We start from the raw sequence: 26,896 nt of genomic DNA on the forward strand, positions 1-26,896 counted from the left end.
TGCTCCACAAGCTCTAGCTGTCTTGTCTTCCCCCAACTCTGATCTCTGTCTCCTCAGCATGGTGTGATTGCTAGTTCTATTTGGGCTAGTCCCCCCAGCACTGCAGTCTACAAACTGCCCCAGGCATAAACTGTGGCAATCATAAGGCATAGCTCATTTCTTTCCCTTCTCTCAGGAGTCACACTCCTCTGCCTATCTTCTGAAAATCATTGTATCTTACACTCTGTCTTGTTTTCTAGTTGTTTAGGATGGGAGAACAATTCCTGTAGTAATAAATCTTTTATGGGCAAAAATGAAAATCTGCTTGTTGATTTTTGCCAACACTTCACTGTATCTTCTTGGTTTATCTGTGGAGGTGTTCACCAAATTCTAAAAAACATACTTAACACAATCCTAAGAATGAATTTTAATTCACTGATATTTAAAAAAAAAAAAAGAAATGAAAATATGCTGAATTTTCTGCTTAAGCTAGAGAATACACGTTTTTGGAACTCTGAGCAGTACCCACACATAGGTATTTTGTTTTCAGTCTGTATATCAGAGATTGTACCACCCAATTCACCACCACACATATACCCTATCCCCCATTAGCATCTATTGATGCTTAATCTCACTTATGACATCCCAGTTCCCAGGAACTTAGGTGAAATGTCACATTGACTACATGCAGCATCATTCTCATGGCTCCCTTTCTCTCTCCCAGGTCACCAAAAGGATTAAAGTATAATGGACATTAATGAGGGTAAAACTCTCCTTTTCTATAACTACTCCATAGGACACTTTGCTGCAGAAGATGTGGCCTCTAGGGTCAAGAGTTTGAATGAGAATATGGAATCTCTCCAGGCTCGAGCTGCTAGACGGCAGAATGATCTTGAAGCCAATGTCCAGTTCCAGCAATACCTAGCTGACCTGCATGAAGCAGAAGCATGGATTAGAGAGAGGGAACCTATAGTAGACAACACTAACTATGGGGCTGATGAAGAAGCAGCTGGGGTAAGGTGGACACAGGGAAGGATATTGTCTAGTACTCACCAAATTAGTACCTGATTAGATTGTGTGACAACTGCAGGTTTTCTCAGATTTTTTGGAGTTTCCAGAGTGATAACCTTTGGCTTTCATCTGCTGGGATAACCTTATTTAACAGAAATCACAAAAGATACACCACGTTTTCCTAACCCCACAGAGATCCATATTTCTTAGAGATTATCTAAGCCCAAAAAGGCATGACCAGACATCTATGCCTGTCTTGGTCCCATCCTAAATTTCCCAGACTGAGCTTGGGATTTCACAAACCAACCATAGTTTTAACATATACTTAATTACTTTATTGTAATAAAGTCAGGCAGACACGTTGGGGCAAGAAGAACTTCAAAGGTCATAATTACCCTTTATATCCATTTCTTTGTTTTGCTCATTGTCCTATGGTCAGCCAGTATAGTATTTCACAAACCCTATGCACTAGAAATACTTGACATGGGCATCTAAACTTATGCCAATATTTAATCCTACAAAGCAATGTTTTCAGCAGTATCCTTTTTCAGCTGTGATGTGCATTGAGAAAACACTTGCAATTTGACTTTATTTTGACTAAAGCGAATATATTGATATTGTTGTTCATTTAACTCTTATTTTCTTGATACTTGCAGATTTAGAGTTAAAAAATTTATTATAGGTGGAGAGTGTCTCGTACCAGGAATTAGGACAATAAGTATAACACAAAACAATAGTTGAAACCCTCCCCAGGGATGCTTAGTGTTCTTCCTGTATTTGCTTCTGATGATCTTCCCATCAACAAATTCAGGCTCTTCTAAAGAAGCATGAGGCCTTTCTGGTGGATCTGAAGGCTTTTGGAAACAGTATGCAAGCTCTTCGGGATCAGGCAGAAGCCTGTCAGGTAAGAAGGACTTAGGTATGACAAGAATCACATTCTCCACCACAGAGTAAAAGGAATTAATTAGGAGATTCTCTTTGTTACCAGTTTTTACTTTACATAGTCCAGGAAGCAACTGCAATAGAAAATAGTCCTGTGATCTTTAGGCAGGCACTGTAGCATCTTTGTAGCACCTACAGAGATTTAGTTTATAAGAATTTCTCAGTAAGTATTATCATTTACTCACTGGTATATTATTTTTTTGCTTTCCTTTTTCATTTTATATTTTCATTCTCCTTCTTTTCTTACTTCTTTTATTTGCATCTCTCCTCTTATATTCCCTCCTGATTTATTTCCTCCCTTTCTTAGGTTTTTTTTTTTATATACTGACACTTATTAAATGTCTACCATGTGCAAGCATGAATAAAAAATAATCCTGACTTGAAGGAAAATTACAGTCTATTAGGTCATAAATTTTAACAAATAATTGCATATAATAGATATATGAACAGGAAAAAGAATCTCAAAGAAAGGAGTCTTTCATTCTCTTGAAATAAGAGTGCTGGAAGATAGGAAAACCTTCATAGCTGAGGCAAGCCAGTTTTTTTTTTTTAAGGGTAGTTTACTATGCAGATAATGAGAAGAAGGGCTCTTCTAGTGAATAAGCTATGAGAGCAAATGCACTGAAGCACAAAATAATCAAGTGTATTTGAGAAATGGGAAATGCAAAGGATTGAGAATGTGAGAATGGCTAGACTGCAAGGTGAAAATAAATGTCTTGAAGAGTGATGGGAGCTGGAATCAACTAAATGATATAGGTATCTCATGGTATAGTGGAAGCAACAGAGGTACACTTCTGACATTCAAGGAATTCTGTCTTATGAGGGGCTCTGAATCCATACACTGGGAGTAGAAAAGACATAGACTCACTATGTCAAGTCAATATATATTTAGAGAGCTTTGGTGCTGTGACTTCCTCAAGCTCTGCACAGTGGGTGCCTACACAAAAACAGATGGATTTATGAATTGTAAGTTATGAGGAAACAGTACTTGAAGGATACAAAATCAGAGGGATATGTAAGAGGAAGTACATCTTCAGCTCCAATCTGAAGAAAGTGTGGGCCGTTGCTTATGAAGGGGGATTATATTTTGTTCATTCTCTCAGAGATATGATATTTGGGAAAAATGAAAATCAGAGAAGACTATACCTTGGAGGACAGGTTAAGAAGGAGAGAGAGACAAGATATTTGATCTCAGTTTATGTTCTCAATTTTTAAAATTCTGTGGCCTTTCCTGTGCTGTAGATCACTCATCTCTAAAAAACAAAGTCCACGGTTGCTTGACAAAATGCTTTAAAGACCCAGGGAATGGAGAAGGTGATGAGAGATAGTGGGTCTTTCACTTTCTCAAACAATTTTCTGGAACACGGATGCATACAATCCCTTATTGTCTGCTTAAGAACTGGTGGTTTAGAGCATTTAATATGTTTTTGAAAACTTACATTCTTACTTGCTCACTCTGTGTTCATATTTCCCAGCCCGCCTGTCCCCTGAGAAGTGTTAGGATGGAACGATATCTCTGAAGATGGCATATTGCAGTAGCTCTGTTACTGGCAGCCATGTAAGAGATTTCAGCCAGGGGCTCCCCTCTCCTGTAAGGTGCAGGGATGGCCCACCATGGGTAGGCTGTACAGGGAAATCTTTCCTATGGGTGACTGGCTTGTTCTGCTTACTGTTTTTGTTCAGCAACAACAGGCTGCACCAGTGGAGGAAGCTGCTCGAGAAGAGAGGGTTGTGGCCTTATATGACTTCCAGGCCCGCAGCCCCCGAGAAGTCACCATGAAGAAAGATGATATCTTAACACTGCTCAGTTCCATCAACAAGGTGACTTTCCCTTCTACCTTTCTCCCCATCAACAGGGTGGCTCTTGCAATCGACTCTCCCAACCCTGCCAGATACCCATATTTTAAAAAGCCAATATTTTTCTATTTCTCTCTCTCTTAAATAACCATAATTTATTGAGCAGTATCATTCCTCCAGATGCTGTGTAGGATCCTGTACATATCTTTTGAGATTATAATACCAATTTTACAGTTAACAAAGTGAGGACTCAAAAAGCTTAAGTAACTAGCCCAAAGACATGTAAGCCATGAGTGACAATTCTGTAATATGTTTACAGGATTAAACTGCCTCTTTCTTCTCATCTTTCTTTGCTCCTCTTCTGACCCATTGTTCCTAGTAATGGAACAAAAATGGCTGGGATTAAGAGGAGCCTGGTCAAGGAGAAGTCTTTTGTCAACTTAGATTTTCTTTAGCCCTTATGACTGTGAGAATACTGACAAAGTATTGTCTAGGATTTTAAATATATTTCTCATAAGAGCACGAGAAATATTTTTATATTCTAATGCTTCATTAATCTCCAAAAATGATTGAGAAGAAAAAAAAAGAGCTTGGGATTTGTTACTCTGAGGGCAAGTAATTTTTTTAGAGAAGCAAGATTTTTATTATCAGATAAGCTGTGTTCCAGTCCTCTTTTCTCTTTGCTTAGTCTTCTTCATTTCACCACATTATTCTCTGAGGATGTTAACTCCAGAGCAGTTAGTATAGCAACCCTCCTGTGGAGATCAAGGTCATACTTAAGCATAAAGCATTCCCATAGGTGAATTTCAGGGCAACACACACTATTTAGGGGCTCTGGGAGAGGGATGGTGAGAAGTTATTGTACAATATTGTCATACACAGGTGCTTCACCCACAAAAAGCCCAGTTCGATTCTGGCCCTATGGGTTTTTTGTGAATTCCTAGTGGACAAAATGCCCCATCATGAAGAGAATGGCTGTCAGTTTTTGAAAACCTCATCACAGTTAAGGATCTAACATCAAATATCAGATTCCTTGACTTCAGAGGCTTATCTCTGCAATTCCTGCAACTTCTGATGTATCTTCTTTGTAATATATAAAAATTATATGCTACCCATAAGCAATGGTTTGCTTCATCTGGCCATCAGCCTGTCCCTTTGCCTAGAGACTTAGTTATGAGGGTTAAAACTTCTCCTATATGTGGCTTTTCCAAGAACTAAGGAAGAAGTGGGGATTTTCTCTCCCTTTAGGACTGGTGGAAAGTGGAAACTGATGATCACCAAGGCTTTGTGCCAGCTGTCTACGTCAGGAAACTTGCCCGTGATGAGTTTCCTATGCTCCCGCAACGGAGGCGAGAAGAGCCAGGCAACATCACCCAGCGTCAGGAACAGATTGAGAACCAGTAAGTTCTGAAGGCTGGAGAACAGAACAGTCTTTGGCCAAACATTTCAGATTGGTCAAAAACATATCTTATGATTCTATATCTGTTAGATTAAGGATGCTTTGCAAATTCACAGATTTTAAGAGCTGAAAGTAAACTTAAGGTATTCAAACCCTTTACTTTTTAAATGAGGAAAGGGAACCCCAGAACCATTAAGTCAAGTGCCAGAGGTCAGACACATATTAGTGTCACGTATTCTGACTCCCTGCCTGGCACTCTTTCACTCTTTCAAGGTTATCAAAAGGTCTTCTGACTTCCGTGTGAACTTTACTATCCAGTTGTCAATAGGAATATGAGATTTTCACTTTTATAGAATGAGGAAGGCGTATTGCCAGTCATACTGTTGGAACATTGACATTTTTATTGTTTTTAAATGAAACACTTTTGTCTCTCTGTTCTCAATGCTATTTTCCTTCCATCTTTATTTCCTCTTCTCTTTACTGTTTTCTTTTGATCTTTTCCTCCTTCTCATTTTTGTCCCTTTCATTCTCTCCCTTTCTCACCCTGCCTCTACTCTTCTGTGTTTTCTCCATCTCTTATTCCACATTTCCCATTCTCTTTGTTTCTTCACCCAGGTACCTTTCTCTCCTGGATCGGGCAGAAGAACGCAGACGTCGTCTATTGCAACGTTACAATGAGTTTTTGCTGGCCTATGAGGCAGGAGACATGCTGGACTGGATCCGAGAAAAAAAGGCAGAAAACAGCGGGGTGGAATTAGATGATGTTTGGGAGCTGCAGAAAAAGTTTGATGAGTTCCAAATGGTGAGAAAGAGGAACCAACTCCTCTAGATGGCTTTATGAGGGTTATCATCATTTCCTTTTACCCCATATCTCCTCCTCAGTAACTCCTTAATTTCACATTTGCTAAATATCCTCCCCAAAACTACTGAGACTTCCACATTTCAAATATTTCTCTGGATATTACAAGTGGAAGGAAAATGCAGAGGAAACTAGTCACCGTGACTTTGCAGCCTGCAGTTCCTGCCATTCCCACATCCTACTGGAAGTGCTGGTCTCCCAGAATCTTCACAACTTGTCCTATACTGTCTTGTGTTCCTGCTGCCCCGGTTGAGATGGGGTGTTATGAGACTCTTGCAAGGTCTAATTATGGGGCAGAAGTTTGGATGGAAAGGTGGGAAGAACAACCTGACTTTACAACCAGAAAATTTCTAATTTTCTGCCTACCTAAAAGCTTTTCATTCTCCTTTATTCTCTCAGATCCATTCTATTATTTTAACGAGCAATTAGTATAAACTACTTCCTCCTTTCTTTTCCATATGATACTTTCCTTACACATGGAACTCAAAGCTATACAAAGCTATCGATCGATTGATCGATAGATAGATTAGATAGATAGATAGATAGATAAAGATAAAGTACATATATATACATATGGAGAGAGAGAGAAGTGAAAGAAAAGGAAGGGGGAAAAAAGAGGGTACAATTAACAAAAGAATACCAAGAATGAGACTTCCATGAGAAAACTCATTAAAAGGCCATTGCATAGTGAAATAAACAATGCCATCACCATAGACATGGTGATGAGTTCCCTAGAGCTGTTACAACATATCTTAATATAAGCAAATTGCAACGCAGACAATGAAATTCTACAAAAGGTGGAGGAATTTGTATTGGTAGCAAAGAACATTATGTGGCTCAAGTATAGACCCCCTTGATGGTATAATTTAATCCAGGGAGAAATCTAGGAAAATTAATGTGCTCCATAAACCATATAAATAACAGCTCTCTTGTCACATTTTTGATAGCCACTGGGTATCAGGGAGTTTAAAGGTACTCTTCTTTGTGGCAGATTGGAGAAAAGCAGTTTGCTGTGTACTGCAAATGTGGTTAGCAATATGTTTTAACCTGTAGCCAAGTCGGGGCAAAGATGAGCAGGTAAGTATGAAAGATTCTTGAGAAGGGGATTTATACTGCTTTGGATACATTTTCCCACCTAGGATTTGAAGACCAATGAGCCTCGGCTGAGGGATATCAACAAGGTGGCTGATGATCTTCAATTTGAAGAGCTTCTGACACCAGAAGGAGCTCAAATACAGCAGGTAACTATGGCTCCTTATTTCTTCTCACTACCAGGTTTGGGGAATCTTCATTTCATTTAAAAATACTTAATTTCATATTCTGAAGATCAACTAGAACATGCAGAAGGTAATGGCAGTATGGAGCTAGCTACAGGAAAGGTCAAAGGAAATAGTTCAGATAGTCCAGACATGTATCCATTTTAACTGATCTGAAATCTATAAATTGCCACACACACCTCCATCGCCACAAGAAGTTCAGTGAACAAATGCATGAATACAAAGAAAATGCAGATAAAGGAGCTATGACAGTGGGAAGTGGTTAATCAATAAAGTTTACTGGAAGAGATACTCTGATAAAATCTGATGAAAGAAGAATATAGGTAGTAGAGATAGGGGAGAAGGCATTCTAGACCTGACTCAGATTTGGACTTGTGGTTCCATAAAAGATGTAATGAATTAATAAAATGTCTAGTCCAGTTCTCTGAGTTGTCATAAACCAGTGAGGATGAATTCTCTGCCTCCTTTTGTGGTGATTGACCTGGGGTAAGAGTGAGAAGGAAAGTGCATAGGAACAATTTGCTTACTCTCTACAGTAAAATAGGGTTCTAAGAGGCTACCTGGTTTAGTAATTTCAAGACACAGAGCGGTATTATATTTCTCATAGAGAAAGGTAATACCTTCTAACTACCAAGGCAACACTTTCCACTCATTTTTTAGAGGTTGTAATATATCTCTGTGGCAGCCAACATCAATTGCTGCTCTAAGGTGGATTGTTCCACCCTAGAACATCAGTTTCAGAAGAAAACAAATTCCTTTCTTAACTACATTGGCATAGTTGAGACCCAAGTTCAAGCTATCCAAGAAAGAAAGAAACCTGTGCATTTTCTAAAGGAGATAACATGAAAACAACCAGGTTTTAAGCCCCATCTAGTCTTTTTTTTTTTTTTTTAACATCTTTACTGGGTTATAATTGCTTTACAATCGTGTGTTAGTTTCTGCTTTATAACAAAGTGAATCAGTTATACATATACATATGTCCCCATATCTCTTCCCTCTTGCATCTCCCTCCCTCCCACCCTCCCTATCCCACCCCTCTAGGTGGTCACAAAGCACCGAGCTGATCTCCCTGTGCCATGCAGCCGCTTCCCACTAGCTATCTATTTTACATTTGGTAGTGTATATATGTCCATGCCACTCTCTCACTTTCTCCCAGCTTACCCTTCCCCCTCCCCATATCCTCAAGTCCATTCTCTATTAGGTCTGCATCTTTAGTCCTGTCTTGCCCCTAGGCTCTTCATGACCACTTTTTTTTTTTTTAGATTCCATATATATGTGTTAGCATACGGTATTCGTTTTTCTCTTTCTGACTTACTTCACTCTGTATGACAGTCTCTAGGTCCATCCACCTCACTACAAATAACTCAGTTTCGTTCCTCTTTATGGCTGAGTAATATTCCATTGTTCCATTCTATTGCCACATCTTCTTTATCCATTCATCTGTTGATGGACACTTAGGTTGCTTCCATGTCCTGGCTATTGTAAATAGAGCTGCAATGAACATTTTGGTACATGAATTATGGTTTTCTCAGGGTACATGCCCAGTACTGGGATTGCTGGGACGTATGATAGTTCTATTTTTAGTTTTTTAAGGAACCTCCATACTGTTCTTCATAGTGGCTTTATAAATTTACATTCCCACCAACAGTGCAAGAGGGTTCCCTTTTCTCCACACCCTCCCCAGCATTTATTGTTTGTAGATTTTTTGATGAAAGCCATTCTGACTGTGTGAGGTGATACCTCATTGTAGTTTTGATTTGCATTTCTCTAATGATTAATGAGCATTCTTTCATGTATCTGTGGTCAATCTGTATATCTTCTTTGGAGAAATGTCTATTTAGGTCTTCTGTCCATTTTTGGATTGGGTTGTTTGGTTTTTTTTGATATTGAGCTGCATGAGCTGCTTGTAAATTTTGGAGATTAATCCTTGGTCAGTTGCTTCATTTGCAAATATTTTCTCCCATTCTGAGGGTTGTCTTTTCGTCTTGTTTATGGTTTCCTTTGTTGTGCAAAAGCTTTGACGTTTCATTAGGTCCCATTTGTTTTTATTTCCATTTCTCTAGGAGGTGTGTCAAAAAGGATCTTGCTGTGATTTTTTGTCATAGAGTGTTCTGCCTATGTTTTCCTCTAAGAGTTTGATGTTGTTTGGCCTTACATTTAGGTCTTTAATCCATTTTGAGCTTACTTTTGTGTATGGTGTTAGGGAGTGTTCTAATTTCATTCTTTTAAATGTAGCTGTCCAGTTTTCGCAGCATCACTTATTAAAGAGGCTGTCTTTTCTCCACTGTATATTCTTGCCTCCTTTATCAAAGATAAGGTGACCATATGTGCATGGGTTTATCTCTGGACTTTCTATCATGTTCCATTGGTCTATATTTCTGTGTGTGCCAGTACCATACTGTCTTGATTACTGTAGCTTTGTAGTATAGTCTGAAGTCAGGGAGCCTGATTCCTCCAGCTCCGTTTTTCTTTCTCAAGATTGCTTTGGCTATTCAGGGTCTGTTGTGTTTCCATAAAAATTGTGAAATTTTTTGTTCTAGTTCTGTGAAAAATAGCAGTGGTAGTTTGATAATGATTGCATTGAATCTGTAGATTGCTCTGGGTAGTATAGTCATTTTCACAATGTTGATTCTTCCAATCCAATAACATGGTCTATCTCTCCATCTGTTTGTATCATCTTTAATTTCTTTCATCAGTGTCTTATAATTTTCTCCATATAGGTCTCTTTTCTCCTTAGGTAGGTTTATTCCTAGATATTTTATTCTTTTTGTTGCAATGGTAAATGAGAGTGTTTTCTTAATTTCACTTTCAGATTTTTCATCATTAGTGTATAGGAATGCAAGATATTTCTATGCATTAATTTTGTATCCTGCTACCTTGCCAAATTCATTGATTAGCTCTAGTAGTTTTCTGGTAGCATCTTTAGATTCTCTATGTATAGTATCATGTCATCTGCAAACAGTGACAGCTTTACTTCTTCTTTTCCGATTTGGATTCTTTTTATTTCTTTTTCTTCTCTGATTGCTGTGGCTAAAGAGGAAATCAAAAAATACCTAGAAACAAATGACAATGAAAACACAATGACCCAAAACCTATGGGATGCAGCAAAAGCAGTTCTAAGAGGGAAGATTATAGCAATACAATCCTACCTTAAGAAACAAGAAACATCTCAAATAAACAACCTAACCTTACACCTAAAGCAATTAGAGAATGAAAAAAAATAAAAAACAAAGTTAGCAGAAGGAAAAAAATCATAAAGATCAGATCAGAAATAAATGAAAAAGAAATGAAGGAAATGATAGAAAAGATCAATAAAACTAAAAGCTGGTTCTTTGAGAAGATAAACAAAATTGATAAACCATTAGCCAGACTTATCCAGAAAAAAAGGGAGAAGACTCAAATTAATAGAATTAGAAATGAAAAAGGAGAAGTCACAACTGACACTGCAGAAATACAAACGATCATGAGAGATTACTACAAGCAACTCTATGCCAATAAAATGGACAACCTGGAAAAAATGGACAAATTCTTAGAAATGCACAACCTTCTGAGACTGAACCAGGAAGAAATAGCAAATATGAACAGACCAGTCACAAGCACTGAAATTGAAACTGTGATTAAAAATCTTCTAACAAACAAAAGCCCAGGACCAGTTGGCTTCACAGGAGAATTCTATCAAACATTTAGAAAAGAGCTAACACCTATCCTTCTGAAACTCTTCTAAAATATAGCAGAGGAACACTCCCAAACTCATTCTACGAAGCTACCATCACTCTGATACCAAAACCAGACAAAGATGTCACAAAGAAAGAAAACTACAGGCCGATATCACTGATGACCATAGATGCAAATATCCTCAACAAAATACTAGCAAACAGAATCCAACAGCACATTAAAAGGATCATACACTATGATCAAGTGGGATTTATCCCAGGAATGCAAGGATTCTTTAACATACGCAAATCAATCAACGTGATACATCATATAACCAAATTGAATGAGAAAAACCATATGATCATCTCAATAGATGCAGAGAAACCTTTCTACAAAATTCAACACCAATTTATGATAAAAACCCTCCAGAAATTAGGCATAGGGGGAACTTTCCTCAACATAATAAAGGCCATATATGACAAACCCACAGTCAACATCGTCCTCAATGGTGAAAAGGTGAAACCGTTCCCACTAAGATCAGGAACAAGACAAGTTTGCCCACTCTCACCACTATTATTCAACACAGTTTTGGAAGTCTTAGCCACAACCATCTAGTCTTTAGACACCACTGAGCTGTCTGAGTTAGCTCCCTAACTAAAGTCTGTGTTTGCCTCTTTCAGGAATTGAATGCCCGCTGGGGGTCCTTGCAGAGGCTGGCAGAGGAACAGCGCCAGCTGTTGGGCAGTGCCCATGCTGTCCAAATGTTTCACAGGTAAGAATTTTAACTGAAAACAGTGCTACTCTAGAACCCACTCAAGAACTGCCAATTCTACTTAGTATAGTAGATCCATAGCTATAAATTTAACCCTTCTTCCTGGAGAAAATCAGAAATCAGGCGCTTCAGTAGTAGATTGCTCACTTGACACATAGACTACTCCCAGACAACCAACTTCAATTTTCTAGTACCTAGGCTTGGGCCCTGGTACATACATAATTAGCAGTCTTTATATGTTTTCATGATAGTGAATGAAAATTGAAGTTGAAACAAGAGGTTTAAGTAATTACATTTCTGAACTAGAAGTAGACAGTAGAGGGCAAGAAACATCATATTGACTCCAACTGCTTATTCAACAATTTTTTATGTCTGATTTCCAAATCTGTGTCTATACTAAGAAACACACACAACTAAGTAAGCAAACAAATGAATGAACAAGCCTAATGAAAGCCAAACACCTTTACTGTGTATAAATGTATTTTTGAATATTCGGAGAAGGGAAAACTGAAATGCAGACAGGTCTTGTTTAAAATGGCTTAAGTTGGAAAATCATGAAACGTAACAGTTAAGCATGGAGTTTTCCATCAGGCTACCTGGTTGAAAGTTAGGCTACACCATTTGGCAGTGGTATAACCTTGAAAAAATAGTTAATTTCTTTTTTTTTTTCTGCTTAGCCTCTTAAGCTTTAGTTTTCTCATATGTGAAATGGGACTGGTAACAGTAACTAGGCCTCAAGTAGTTGTTGTAAAGATTAAATGCACCTAAGTTCTAACACATTAAAAAGGATGATGATGGTGGTAGTGATGACTTCTTTACGAACTCAGCTAGTCTGCCTCTAGTATGCCTACTATCCTTAAACTCTTCACTCTCATGTACCAGAGAAGCAGATGACACCAAGGAACAGATTGAGAAGAAGTGCCAGACCCTCAGTGCTGCTGACCCTGGCTCAGACTTGTTCAGTGTTCAAGCCCTTCAGCGACAGCATGAGGGCTTTGAAAGGGACCTCATACCCCTGGAGGAAAAGGTGAGACGTGCTTTTAAGCTTTTCCAACACATTCATCTTCATATTTATACCTATTAATGTCCTTTTCTTTGGTTTTATTGTCCAGTCTCTTATTCTTATAGTTCTCTTTATCCTACCACATACTTGTACTTTTACCTTGTCCCTAAGGCAAGTCCACTAAGAGGACATGCCCCAGGACCATTCACATGGAGGGAAAACTTTTTAAATTTTTAAAAATTATAGTTGATTTACAATGTTGTGTTAATTACTGCTGTACAGCAAAGTGATTCAGTTATACATATATATATATACATTCTTTCTTTATATTCTTTTCTATTATGGTTTATCATAGGATATTGAATATAGTTCTCTGGGCTATACAGTAGGACCTTATTGTTTATCCATTCTATATAGAAAAGCTTGCATCTGCTAACCCCAACCTCCCACTCTATTCCTCCCTCAACCCCTTCCCCCTTGGCAACCACCAGTCTGTTCTCTATGTCCGTGATTCTGCTTCTGTTTCATAGGTACGTTCATTTGTGTTATATTTTAGATTCCACATATAAGTGATATCATATGGTATTTGTCTTTCTATTTCTGACTTACTTCACTTAGTATGATAATATCTAGTTGCATCCATGTTGCTGCAAAGGGCATTATTTCATTCCTTTTTATGGCTGAGTAATATTCCTTTGTATATATACCACATCTTCTTTATCCATTCATCTGTCGATGGACATTTAGTATGCTTCCATGTCTTGGCATTTGTAAATGGTGCTGCTATGAACATAGGGGTGTATGTATCTTTTGAATTATAGTTTTGTCTGGATATATGCCCAGGAGTGGGATTGCTGGATCATAGGGTAATTCTTAGAATTCTTAGAATTCTTCTTAAAAACTTATTTTTAGTTTTCTGAGGAACCTCCATACTGTTTTCCACAGTGGCTGCACCAAATTACATTGAGGGAAAATATATTTTAAATGAACTTCCTACTATCTAAGTACCTCTTTAGTGAGTTCCAATAGGCCAGAACTTACAGAAGTTAGTTGGAGGTCAGCAGCCTAAGATAAATAGGAAATGGCCAGATCTATGCCTGAGTATGGTACAGAGTTTCCTTAGCAAGGGATTGAAGGAGCTTAATCCTACTCTGACCAAAAAATAATCTCTAGAGCTTGCCAAATACACTCTGGAAAAATCAGAGACATCATAGAACTTGCATTATCATATAAAGCAAAAAGAAGCACAGAAAATGTCTACATTGAATAGATTTTCACATTAAAAATTAGACATTTGCCACCAACTGAGTCAATCACCGTGCCTGATAGCCTTGTTATATATTTACTTATTTGTTTGTTTATTTATTTTTACAAAGGTTTATTCTTAAATGTACAATATTTTATAAAGTAACAAGGTGTTCTTGTACCTCATTGAAGTCTATTTGAGGAAGGAGCACCACCGGGGCTTGGAACTCTTCCTTTCCTAAGATTCAGGTGTTACTCCAGGCTGATTATCAGAGCTCTTGACTTCCTAGGTGGCTGTATTGGGGGAGACAGCAGATCGGCTCAGTGAGTCCCACCCAGATGCCACCGATGACCTGCAGAGGCAGCGACTGGAGCTGAATGAGGCCTGGAATGACCTGCTGGGGCTTACGGAGGAACGTAAGGAGAACCTACAGGAGGACCTAAAATTCTTCCTGTTCCTCAGCCAGGCCAGGTAAAGCTCCAGAGGCAGACTTCCACCAGGTGGTGTGGGCAATTTCCAAGTCTGGCCCATGAGCAGAGCATCTAGGAGCAGTCTAGGTACAGGTGCTCTTCACTGCTGGGTTTGGAGTGTGCCTCTAGGCCCAGATTGTACCTCCAGTAAGGCACAAAATTCTCATTTTCAGTATCTCAAGCTAATTCCTTCAAACTGAAATATTTCAGTTTGAAGGAATGTGTGGTTATCTATACCAATTAAGTTTCTATAGAGTGTATATTATATATAAGGTGTTATATCAGGAATTACAGGATATAGGGGGTGTTAGTCTACTGGAGAAGCAAAGAAGAATACAGATAACCATGGTAGAACATAATACAGCCCAAAACACACATCTTAACAAATAGATGGAACTATGCAAACAAAAGTGTGAGAATAAGAAAGGTACAGAATACCCATGATGTGGGGACAGCTAAAGCCTAGGTTTTGTATGTCACAGGGGTAAGGAGAACTAGCAAGAGATAAACTCAGAAATGTTAAAATCAAGTCCTGGAGAAGTTTCACTGCCTTGCTAAAGACTTTAGACATTATCACGTTTTAGCAAATATGCACTTTATCTGTGGAACAGTTCTCACATCCTGCCCCATCATATCAGTCTGCTGAGAGGATCATTTAGAATTGAGGGTTCAGGAAGTAGTAGTTTGCAATGTAACACTTTTGAAGAAAAAAGGGGGCAACTTTGGCAAATGATTGCAGTTGCCCTTGGTAACACCCTCCCCAATTCAGGGTCTCTGGAAAGCTATAGTTTTTCATACAGTATAAATAAATAGCATCCATACTCATTCTCCCAAATCATATATATGCTCATATATCTCTGTATATATAGGTTCTACCTGTAATTCAGATTCCAAGTTAAATGCCGCCTCTTTCTCTTTATGAAGTCTTACTTTTCAATATTTCAAAAGCAATATCCCCACCCTCAGAGCAACTCTAACACCTTATTTTATCTCTTTAGGACAGTCTTGCTTTTTAGTACTTTTTAAAAATATGTATTAGTGTCTATGTTTTGTTTGCTTTTTTTTTTTTCTTCTTTCAGTATAAAGTGTGAGCTCCTGGAAGGCACAAATATATCTCTTTCACAATGTTTGGTGCTTAGTAAACACCCAATAAAACTCAGTTGTTTAAATAAGTGAATAAATAAGTTTACAAAAGAAGAGACCATTCTGCCCTAAAGCTACTGATTCCTATTTAGCAAACAAGAGCAAGGGCATTCTTCATGAGATGCTTAATCTGACCATCATATATAATTTTTTAAGTCAATGCATTATTATTTGACATTTACCATCTGGAGCAGATGGACTTGAGCTCTCCTTGTCTAATTTCTTGACTGCTAAAAGAGTGGGAAATGGCCCTGATTTAGTCAATAGCACAGGAGTAGGGGGTGGAGGTGCTATGTGTGTGTATGTGTTGGACAGAAACATGTACTGGATTCTATTGGGAATAAAAGTAAGAAGAAAGACATGCCTTCCCTGAGATTCTATACTAAAATAGATCTTTAAACCCAAGATCTATCCACTTTAAAGGAACAGGACTTGTTAGCAGTAATGGAATATGTACCAGTCCAGGATTCCAGTGTCTGGGTTCTACTCCAGATGTCTGCTTTTAGTTTTAGCACATGGGCAAATTGCTTACATTCTCTAGGCCAACTTCTTCATGTCCAAAATGGAAAAAAAAAGAATTCCCAGAATTCTACACAAAATTATTGCAAGAATCAAAAGAGATAATAAGTGAAGAAAATTTCAAATGCAAGGGAATGCTATTATTAAGTTATAAAGTGAAAACAACAAATCTAAAATGTGTGAAGTATATAAACCTGATAGAAAATACTGATATGGAAATGTTTTCTAGAGGAGAAAAAGCCCAAGGACAGACAGTTCTATAGCAAGTTACAAGGTTCTCTTGTCAATCTCAATATGTCTCTTTCTCTAGGGACCAACAGAATTGGCTCAGTGGCATTGGTGGCATGGTATCATCCCAGGAGCTAGCTGAGGATTTAACTGGCACAGAGATCATGATAGAGCGACACCAGGTATGGTTACAAAAGCCGTAGTGCCTGATCACATGACCTCACAACCTTCCCTCATTTTACAACTTTGGTGAGATGTCACTGGCCTCACCAGTCTCTGCCCCCTTTTTGCCACAGGAGCATCTTGCTGAAATGGAGGCCGAGGCTCCCACCTTCCAAGCCTTAGAAGACTTCGGTACAGATCTTATAAGCAGTGGGCACCGTGCCAGCCCTGAAATTGAAGAAAAGCTTCAAGCTGTCAAACTAGAGAGAGATGAGTTGGAGAAAGCTTGGGAACAACGCAAGAAGATGCTAGATCAGTGTCTGGAATTGCAGGTACTGCAAATTCCCAATCATTAGGCAGGATTAGCTGGAGTCTGTTCCATCTATGTAATTTTACATGGTTAATACACGTGCTTATTTCACTGGACTTCCATGCTGAAAGCATAAGGGCATCTCTTGATTATCTGACATTGTATTTCCTGCTCTGTAGACTGTTCATTGTGGTGTTCTTTACTCCTTATTCCTGTTAAAAAAAACAAACAAAATGGGGGTCAGTTCCAGGGCATGGGGGGCGTAAAATTGGGTGATTATACTTTATTGATTGATTGAGGGTTTGATTGATTGAGTTTTATTGAGAACCTACTGTGTGCAGGGCCCTGGGAACACAAAGATTAGTAAGATAGTGTCTCTTTTCTAAAAGTAATGAAATTAGACATGTAGGCAGATCATTCTCATACAGTAAGATAATCACTGATAAAATGTATGAGTGTTTTGAGATTATGGCAGACGAAGTGATTAACGCTTTTGAGGGAAGGGAGTGAGAGTGTCACAGACTACCCTGAAAAATACCAGAGTTTATTAGAGTCTGAAAGAAATAACCAGCCAGTACTTATGTATAGGATATGGGAAATAGTACCCCAAGAATGGAGTATAGCTTATATGAGAACATAAAACATGTTTTCAGGGAAGAGTAAAAGGTCCAGTATAGCTAAGATTTATGGTATGAATGTTTCTTGGAAGAATATTGGCACCCCATACAGGGTCCCTTATATCAATATCACAGGAGACTGGGGAGATAATTTCCTCTGTCCACCTGGAATGAATATATCATATACATTCAACTTTATTCCCCACAGTTTTTCCGAGGGAACTGTGATCAGGCTGAGAGCTGGATGGTGGTACGTGAGAATTACCTAAGGTCAGATGATAAGGGTTCCTTAGACAGTCTGGAGGCCTTGATGAAGAAACGTGATGATTTGGACAAAGCAATCACTGCCCAGGTAATAACAACTAACATAAGAATTCCAATAATAACTATTAGTAATAATAACAGAAATTCTACACATGTTTGTGGTTTATACTCATTTTAATTCCCATTTGATTCTTAGAGAAAACTCTGAAGTAGGCAGGGTACATGGTGGCTTAGTCTTAGCCAAGTCGCATGTGACATTGGACTTTTTACTTTAAATCCAGCTTTTTAAAACTTGACTTTTAGAATTGGAAGCTATTTAATATACTGTCTAACATCTCATCCAATGTAGGAATCATCTTCTACAATGGCCATGGGAAGTGTCTCTTCTATAGGGAACTCAGCACCATGCTGAGATGGGAAGTAGCTCATTTCTGTATCATTATTGTTTCTCCTCTTGTTGAGTTAAAATCTACCTCCCCATAAGGCATTTACCTTTTGGCCTTGGTTTTGTTTCCCTTTGTGAAGCCACAAAGGATATCACCGTCCTTTTCTAGGAGGGAGTCTGGGATTGCATGAAGGGCCTAATTTCTGTGCATCTGGGTTTTTTCTCTTTCTTTTATCTAGGAAGAGAAGATCACTGAACTAGAACTTTTTGCTGAGCAGCTCATAGCTGATGACCACTATGCCAAGGAAGAGATTGCTGCTCGGAGCCAACGAGTACTAGACAGGTCAGTCCTGAGCACTTGTTTTGTGAGTTATAGGTAGATGTAGCAAAGTGGCCTCTTTGTTAACATTGAAGATGGTGGTAACACTGAGTTCTCATTTCTAAATGCCTAAAACTACCTTGAAAATTTGGGAAATGTTCTGATCTAGACTCATAGAATGAAAGACTTGGAAGTTACCTTAGAAATTACCTGACTTAATCACTTTATTTCATATCTGAAAATAATGAGACTGTGTTATATATAACATATAAATATATAATAATATGTAATATATAAGGAAATATATGAATAAATAATATATAACTATGTTATATATATGACATATAAATATATAAATAATGAGAGGAAAAAGGGTAGGTAAGCAAATAAGAAGATTCATGAATATGGCATCAAAGCTTGGTGGAAGGGTAGAGGACAGAGAGTAATCTAGCCCCGATTTCCAGATGGAACGCTCTCAAAGAACAGCTGATTGCTGAGCGAACGAAACTTGGAGACTATGCTGACCTAAAACAATTCTACCATGACCTCAAGGACCAAGAAGAATGGATTAGTGAAATGCTGCCCATAGCCTGTGATGAATCCTACAAAGACCCCACCAACATTCAGGCAAGTTCAAGATAAGAATCTTAGAAAACTTCAACATACTCAGATTGTTGGATGAATGGTCACCTTGCGATACTGAACACTTCCTTACTGTTCAGAGCACTGTCACTGCCTTCAGGGACTTCTGAGTCTAACGTGGAGTGAGTTCTTCAGAAGTTATCATCACCTTGGTTATGATAGAAATGTTAACTCTTCCTTTTAAACAGAATTTATCTCATCTTGCTTCCTAAATTAGGTGGTAACTTAGTTTCTGCTTTCCCTTCAGAGAAAATATCTGAAGCACAAGACCTTTGAAAATGAGGTCTATGGCCGAGCTGAGCAGGTGAAAGGAGTCATCACCTTGGGGAACACTCTGATTGAGAGGAGGGCATGTGATGGCAATGAAGAGACCATGAAGGTAGGTTCTGCTCACAATGGGTTTTGGGCTACAAAGGCACATGAAGAGAAATCTTTTATACTCTTTCAATGTTTCCATGTGTAGGGATATGGAATACGTTTCATAGTGAATTGTCTTTCCTTTGATTTTTGCACAAAGGAGGAGGAAAATAGTGATGCTCAGACCTTATCACTCCCATCATTCTCAGTACCTTGACCTCCAAGAAAGCTTTAGACTTAATTCTTATGTGTTATCATGCTTGCCTTATATTTTCTATCCTTACTACTAAGAGCTTTGATATTTAGGCATCAGCCTCCGTAATCAGCGCATGACCCTTTATTCAAAATTTCTTCTAACACCTCCCGTTGCTTTCCCAGATTTAAACCAGCATAACTGATTTAAAATATCAATATATAAGATTCCAGTACTGGCAGATTTTTACTAGACCCTAACTCCAGAGCCTCCCTACGTTATCCTTTCAAGTTGTCACAGGACCCTAAACACCATAATGACCACTCAATTTTGGGAGGCTAGGGTCAAGTAGAAGAGTTGGAGAAAAACTGGGACTACTTGTTTGAGAGAACAATTGACAAAGGACAGAAGCTCAACGAAGCTAGTCGCCAGCAGAGGTTCAACACAGGCATCCGGGACTTTGAGTTCTGGCTCTCAGAGGTAATTATACTTGGAAATGGTGTGGGCATGGGAGCTTAATAAATACTTGTCAGATAAACAGACTTTTGCATGAACAATTTCCTTGACTCTTCTTGGGAAAAGTTTGGGGATGTAGTTGCTAATCTTGGTCTCCTTAAAGACAGTTTGCGTCTGGCAGCTTTATTTGTTTATCCTTCCATTCCCAGGCAGAGACACTGCTGTCCATGAAAGATCACGCCAGGGATTTGGCTTCAGCAGGAAACTTGCTCAAGAAGCATCAGCTATTGGAAACAGAGATGTTGGCCCGAAAGGTAAGTAGTGTTGGAATCCCACTCCTCTGGCCAGAATGGAAATGTTTGTGACTTTTCTCTCTCCTGTCTTCGGAGTCCATTTGAGAACATAGACTTGCAAAACTGAACGTAGTGTTCTCATCCATCAGTCATTATAATCAGGTCAAGTCCATGGGCTTCAGAGCCATTAACCTATTTTCATTAAATTATATTGAATAGATTCTAAGACTCCAAGAAGTAGATCCTAAAAATGATCTTGTTTACTTTTTAGTGACCTATGCATATAAACTCACTCTCTTCCAAAGCTGAATATCTGATCTGGTCTTTGAGAGAAAATAGAAGTTTATTTTACATAACTACTGAAAAAAAAAAAAAATAGGGGACACAGGCTGTGGAGTTGAACTATAAATACACTCTGAAATTTCTATGGAGCATTCCAGTTGTATCCTAATATCAAGCATAGATGTGTCCCAGGAGCTGTAATAAACATTCAGACAGGTGTTCATTTCACACTGGAGCATTTTATATTATCGGTTTTATTGGGTAACACAGATACCCACAGAAAGGGCAAGAAGTCAAAGGCTTTCTAAGTTCAGTCTCAGGACTTGCTGATATTCCCTGTGACATCACTAAGGGGCAGACTTAGAATGCAAAGAGACACAGAAGGAGGCTGTGTTCTGGGTGGGACCAGCTGAAGAATATTACCAATAGAGTAGCTTCTTCTTGAATATTTCAGTCCATCAATCTGTGTCATAATCTGCACTGTGAAAAGATAGTTCTGCTTGGAGACACAGCATTGTTCACCAAGGTCTTATTTTCCATATGGGGAGAGGAAGAAAATACAGGGGAAAACATCAGAAGGCCAAATGTATAGTTCGAATAATGTAGCCATGCTATCCATATCGCCTCTGGTCTTGCACTTATCCAATCTGAGTTAAAAGAGCATAAGGTCAAATTCATTATCTTCAAAAATGATCTATTTGACCCAGTCTTTGAACTTGAACTAGTGGTGGTTAAAGTCCAGGGTCTACTTAATATCTATACTATACTATTCACTGAGGACACTTGGGCTTTCTAGGATGCACTTGAGGACCTGAATATGTTGGCTGCAGATCTGATCTCCAGCGGGACTTTCAATACTGACCAGATTGTGGAGAAAAGGGATAATGTCAATGAGCGCTTCCTGAAAGTCCAGAAATTGGCAGCTGAACACCATGAGAAACTGAAAGAGGCCTATGCCTTGTTCCAGTTCTTCCAGGACCTAGACAATGAGGAATTCTGGATAGAGTATGTACTGCCAGCTCACGTTGCATAGATAGTCCAAGAAAATAGATAATCCACCAAACATGTTCTTATTTGATGCTGAAATGAAATACATAGTTGCTTCTTGCAGTTCGCATTACTTCTTACTCATGTCTGCCTTAGCTTAAAATGAACATTGGTTTTATTTTTCACAAATTTTTTCACTGTACGCAGGCAGAGGGAGACAAGCACGGAGGGAGTGGGGAGCAGTTCACATACATTCTGGGAAGAAAATTAAGAAACTGTATATATTTGTTTTGGATAGTTCATAGAATGTGTAATGCTCATTCTGAATGAGAGAGCTGAGCATTTACAACTTACCGGACTGATGAGATCATTGTCGTGATTCTTTCTGTATCTTGTGTATCTCTTGTAATGTGCCACTGAACTTGACACTGTCATAAAATGCTGCTATGCTGCTATGGTATTATTGCTAATTCTACTTTTGTTGTAAAAAATATGATTGGAAAATCTTAGCAAATTAAATTACTTGCCCTGCTTCCACCCTGCCTCATCATGTTCCTCTTCTACAAACCTGCTGATTCTTACTTGTAATCAATGAATTAGAGGAAAGAAATGTGCATAGGGCAGCTAGTAGGACATTTTTGAACCTTTTTAGAATTAGTAAGATGATATAATCTTGTCTACGCAGTCTTTTACCAAGCTTCATGGTGATATTCAAACATTTTACACTCAGAACCTATCCAACGGCCATGATTCCTATAATGTCCCTCTTTATACCTATTCTACCTAAATTAGTTACTGATATTAATAGACAAAAATAACAAAGGTCATATATGCATATATGTTTGTATATGTATATATGTAGGTGTGTGTGTCTCTAATTTTCACGTTTTTTGAAAGAGAAACATTACTGTAAGTTCTTGAGCAAAGAGGAGAAGACACACACATAGACAGGCAAAGGAAGTAATGGGAAGGCTGTTATGGCTATGCATATGGCAGAGATCAGTATGTTATTTTAATTTGTATTGCCATAAGTCAAATATTTTGCTGAAAGCCTCTGCCTCTAATTAACTTTGTGATTAATGACACCACAGTGTTCCAGAATTTACCCCCACCTCACCCCCAGCCAAACACACACTCTTAGAAAACCTTCATTTTAGGATGACGTCAGATGTCTAAAGTCTACATTTTTTGTTTTCTCCTTGGTCTTAGGGAGAAGTTGGTACGAGTGCGATCCCAGGATTACGGGAGGGATCTGCAGGGGGTTCAGAACTTACTGAAGAAGCACAAACGCCTAGAAGGGGAGTTAGTGGCACATGAACCCACCATCCAGGTAGGAATATGAAACCTGAAAAGACTGGGATAATCTAATAGTAGTCCATGTTATGGATAAATAGGTTGAGGTTACAAAACGTGAAGGTGGCATGCCAAGGTCACACAGAGAGTTAGTTGTAGAGTTCACAAGTGTCCTCCTCCACATTTTGTCTCCCATGAATAGAAGAATCTGCATGGAAACTCATGCTCTTCCGTGGAAGGAGCACTTTTAGTCCAGGGCACAATTGCTGACAATTAGGTTACAGGTTGGGACATCTGGAAAAGCTGTACCTGAGCTGAGCTGTATGAAGAGGGCAACCTTGAGTCTTGGCTTGGCAGCAGGGTCACCCTGTGACCACGAATAATGCATAAAGCAGATCCTGGAAAGTAGCCTCATTCAAACATCAAGGTATTTGTTGGAATACTTGGTGAAGTTTAGCTTGCTAGATCTTAAGGCAGCTTTCTTCATTCTCCCAGGATTGTCAGGACCACCTCGAGTACCTCCAGTTTGTAAATGAGCCAGAGGGTGTGAAGGGCTAGATACTTTGCCAGGAAACTGTGGATAAATGGGGAGAGGTTGTGGGGTAACGTGACATGGAGGGGGTGTGTTCTTCAGAATGTGCTGGATATGGCGGAGAGGCTGGGAGACAAGGCTGCCGTGGGGCGAGAGGAGATCCGGGAGAGGCTGGATCAGTTTGTTCAACACTGGAACCAGCTCAAAGAGTTGACCAAGGCTCGGTGAGTTGGGGCTATGAGGCCCAATTCTCTTCTTGGATTGCAGGTATTGGGTTGGTATTGAGAAGATACTTGAGTGCTTGCTCAGCATTTCTCCCCAGCTACCAATCTCTGTCTAATTTCTAAGTGCCTGCTCAAATGTCAAGTCTTCCATGAAGCTTTCCCCATGTACCCCAGGCAGAAATGACACTGCCTCTGTGTTCTGAATATACCTCTACTCTTGTGCTTACTTGCAGCTGTCTTTTATCATTGTCACCCTACACGTGTTATCCTTCATACCACATTGTCCCTCACATCCCCGTTTTACTTTATACATCTCCCCAGTCTTAACATTACACGCAGTGCTTAGTAATAAAAGAATGATGGAATATTTTTCTCCCTTATAACCATATAGTCCTATAGCCAATTAAAATCTTACAAAATAGTTCCACTCTGCTACATTCCCACTGCTTACTAGTTTTTTTCTTATCTTTTGGGATTTACTTTCCTCTTACAGAGGGATTCGGTTGGGAGAGTCCCTAGAATACTTGGAATTCATGGAGAATGCTGAGGAGGAGGAAGCTTGGATCAGTGAAAAGGAAGCTATGGTTACCCGAGGGGATTCTGGAGACACTTTGGCTGCTACTCAGGTGAGTAACAGGCTGAATGGATCAATTTTCTTCTCTTCAATTTGAATCTTTTCTTAAGTAGTCAACATTTTCACCTGTAAAATTAGAATCTTTCTTCTGGTGGAAGAAAAATTTCAGGTCAGTTCTTAGTATACGATGTTCTTGATACTTAATATTTTTCTGCTAGATGGAATGTTTCCTAGAATTATGTAAATTTCAATGTGGAGAAATCCTTATGTATTACCTTGATCAACACTCATTCCCAAATCCAGAAAAGTCTAAGGTCACATGGTAAGTTAGAAACAATGTCACTTGTATTCCTTTGGCTCTTTTTCCAGTAAGATTGCCTTTCTGGCAAGTGAAGAGTTTGGGGAGAGGAATTTAGTGGAGCTATGCAGGAGTAAGTGGACACTCATCTAGTCTGCCAATTTAGTTGAATCATCCCTGGTGAATGGCATCAAAGGGAATCAGAATGTGAGTGGGATAGATTGTCTAGTATTGGAAGTTTTGATTCTCACTGACTCATTTACACAGAGCTTGTTAAAGAAACTCGAAGCTTTGGAGAATGACTTCGCTGTCCATGAGATCCGAGTGCAAAATGTGTGTGCTCAAGGAGAAGACATCCTGAGCAAGGTGAGCTGCGCTAGGGGTTCTGGGTCAAAAAAGGATTTTCAAAAAGGGATTGGCCCAAATGTAGAATCATGAGCAGTGCTAAAATCATACATAGAACTTTGATAATCTCTTCTAAGCTGCTTTTTTGTTATTGTTGTTATTGTTTCAGTAAATAATTATTTATTCAATTTCTGTTTTCTGGAAGTTTTTTTTCAAGTTCTTATAGGTACACTTTTTAGAGTTTTAAAAAAATCATTTGTTGACACTCTTACTCTTATCCTCTGCAGAATATGGCCTTTAAAAATATCTTATACGTGACTTGCTTTGGTCATAGAGTACTGTAAGAATGTGAAGAAATTTCTTTGCATGCCTGTAGAGATGAGGACCCCACTGAAACCTCTTTGTAATTTGAGAACTATTGTTTTGTTTAACTGCCTGTTTTAACGGAGGCTCAGTGATCTAAATGCTGAATCCTAAACAATACAAAAGAATCCTAAACAAAGATGACTCTGTACCTTCGAGATGCTTATGCCAACTAAGAAGATCACACTTATATGGACAAACATGAGAAGATTGTCCAAATGCTGGGGTAGAAATAATCATCTGGGTGGAATAGATATTATTCTATTATAGGTGAATAATAGAATAATTTCACTAGATCTAGAAGAGAGTAGCTATATATTTGGAATGGGAGAGATGAGAGCTTTTTAATAGTACTAAAGAATTCACATTTCTGTCCCTGGACACTCATCAGTATACCTGTCTCTCCTCCTTTCGACCTTGGTGTTACAGGAGGAAAGTCAGCATAAAGAGAAGATTTCTACCAAGATAGAGGCTCTAAAAGAGAAGGCCCCTTCTCTGGCCAAGGCAATGGCTGCTTGGAAGTTACAACTGGAAGATGATTATGACTTTCAGCAGTTCATCTGGAAGGCTGATGTGGTTGAGGCCTGGATAGGTACGACATGTGAGGGCCAGAGTCTTAGGTTTGAGAAATGCTGACAATTCCATTTATAGAATGGATCCTGGGGCTCTGTTGCTTACCATGGGAAGAAAGATGCTCCCTTCATTACTCCTATTCCGTCTGGACACAATTACAATTACACTCACACATGTGCAAACACACACATGCCCACACACACACAAACACACAGAGACACATGCTGAGGGGATAACTAAGTACTATAATTCCAGAGAACATCTTTTTTGGAAACTGGTGATTTCACATGTGATATTCAGCAAGATAGGGCCATGGCAAAACATTCTAGGCAATAAACTGTGTGCTTGATTTACTTATAATTTATGTCTAGTCTGCAGTTTTCCTTATGAAACATTCAGAAGTCCTCTTGGCTCCAGCTCTGTTTCAGTCAGTTTTATCCTGCATAAGTCTAGAAAAACAATTCACTGGACCCTACACCCCCCATATCCCAATGAATCATCTGTTTTGAGAGTCAGGAGGCTCTCTTGTGGCCTATAGTAAATATTCCTTTTCTCCTTACCAAGGCTGATACAAGACCAACTCTATTTCCCTTCTTATTAATTATCTTTGCTCTTCAGCTGAGAAAGAAACAAGCCTGAAGACCAATGGCAATGGCGCAGACCTCGCTGCCTTCCTCACTCTCCTGGCAAAGCAGGTGAGAGCAGGGTTGCCTTGTTGATAGATGCCCATGAAGTCCAAGACCCACATCACACAGAAGCTTCACAGAGGATTATTTCATTCCTAAATTTGTGGTTTTACTGTCTGTAGGACCTGTAATATTGTTCCCCTTTCCTTCGTGATAGAGATAATTTGCTAGTTTTCTCTCTCTCATCAGTCTTGCCAGTAGGTGTTCATTTTTATTAGAGAACCAACTTTCGGCTATATAATTTTTCTCTGTTGTATCTTTGTACTATAGTCCATTAATATCTTTTTATATCTTTATTATTTTTTCACTTCCTTTGATATTACTTGATTTTTTTTAAATTTTAAGATAGATATTGAGGTTGTTAAATACTTAACCATTCTTCTTTTCTAATATATTGATTTGAGGATATACATTTTCCTCTAAGTAAACCCTTAGCTGCATC

The 26,896-nt window shown here is 38.8% G+C and overlaps 2 protein-coding genes across 2 annotated transcripts in view; one reads left to right on the plus strand and one right to left on the minus strand.

Moving 5' to 3' along the window:
- LOC309654817 (uncharacterized protein) overlaps positions 1 to 26,896 on the minus strand; it is a gene marked incomplete at its 5' end in the record, with an annotated part of 165,772 nt that overhangs the window by 60,438 nt on the left and 78,438 nt on the right. The gene's annotated exons all lie outside the window — the stretch shown is intronic.
- SPTA1 (spectrin alpha, erythrocytic 1) overlaps positions 1 to 26,896 on the plus strand; it is a 76,449-nt gene that overhangs the window by 32,664 nt on the left and 16,889 nt on the right. Inside the window, exons 18-41 of the mRNA XM_082449174.1 lie at positions 776 to 993; positions 1,802 to 1,894; positions 3,616 to 3,753; positions 4,978 to 5,129; positions 5,744 to 5,930; positions 7,127 to 7,228; positions 11,599 to 11,690; positions 12,573 to 12,717; positions 14,229 to 14,410; positions 16,382 to 16,481; positions 16,596 to 16,793; positions 17,597 to 17,740; positions 18,277 to 18,380; positions 18,821 to 18,983; positions 19,246 to 19,377; positions 19,891 to 20,028; positions 20,214 to 20,318; positions 21,376 to 21,584; positions 22,776 to 22,896; positions 23,494 to 23,615; positions 24,109 to 24,241; positions 24,755 to 24,853; positions 25,625 to 25,787; positions 26,387 to 26,463. Of these exons, the coding sequence (XP_082305300.1) occupies positions 776 to 993; positions 1,802 to 1,894; positions 3,616 to 3,753; positions 4,978 to 5,129; positions 5,744 to 5,930; positions 7,127 to 7,228; positions 11,599 to 11,690; positions 12,573 to 12,717; positions 14,229 to 14,410; positions 16,382 to 16,481; positions 16,596 to 16,793; positions 17,597 to 17,740; positions 18,277 to 18,380; positions 18,821 to 18,983; positions 19,246 to 19,377; positions 19,891 to 20,028; positions 20,214 to 20,318; positions 21,376 to 21,584; positions 22,776 to 22,896; positions 23,494 to 23,615; positions 24,109 to 24,241; positions 24,755 to 24,853; positions 25,625 to 25,787; positions 26,387 to 26,463 (3,317 nt within the window). The remainder of the gene's footprint in view (positions 1 to 775; positions 994 to 1,801; positions 1,895 to 3,615; positions 3,754 to 4,977; positions 5,130 to 5,743; positions 5,931 to 7,126; positions 7,229 to 11,598; positions 11,691 to 12,572; positions 12,718 to 14,228; positions 14,411 to 16,381; positions 16,482 to 16,595; positions 16,794 to 17,596; positions 17,741 to 18,276; positions 18,381 to 18,820; positions 18,984 to 19,245; positions 19,378 to 19,890; positions 20,029 to 20,213; positions 20,319 to 21,375; positions 21,585 to 22,775; positions 22,897 to 23,493; positions 23,616 to 24,108; positions 24,242 to 24,754; positions 24,854 to 25,624; positions 25,788 to 26,386; positions 26,464 to 26,896) is intronic.

This window comes from Balaenoptera physalus (genome assembly GCF_965194825.1).
Source record: "Balaenoptera physalus genome assembly, chromosome: 1".
Lineage (NCBI taxonomy): Eukaryota > Metazoa > Chordata > Mammalia > Artiodactyla > Balaenopteridae > Balaenoptera > Balaenoptera physalus.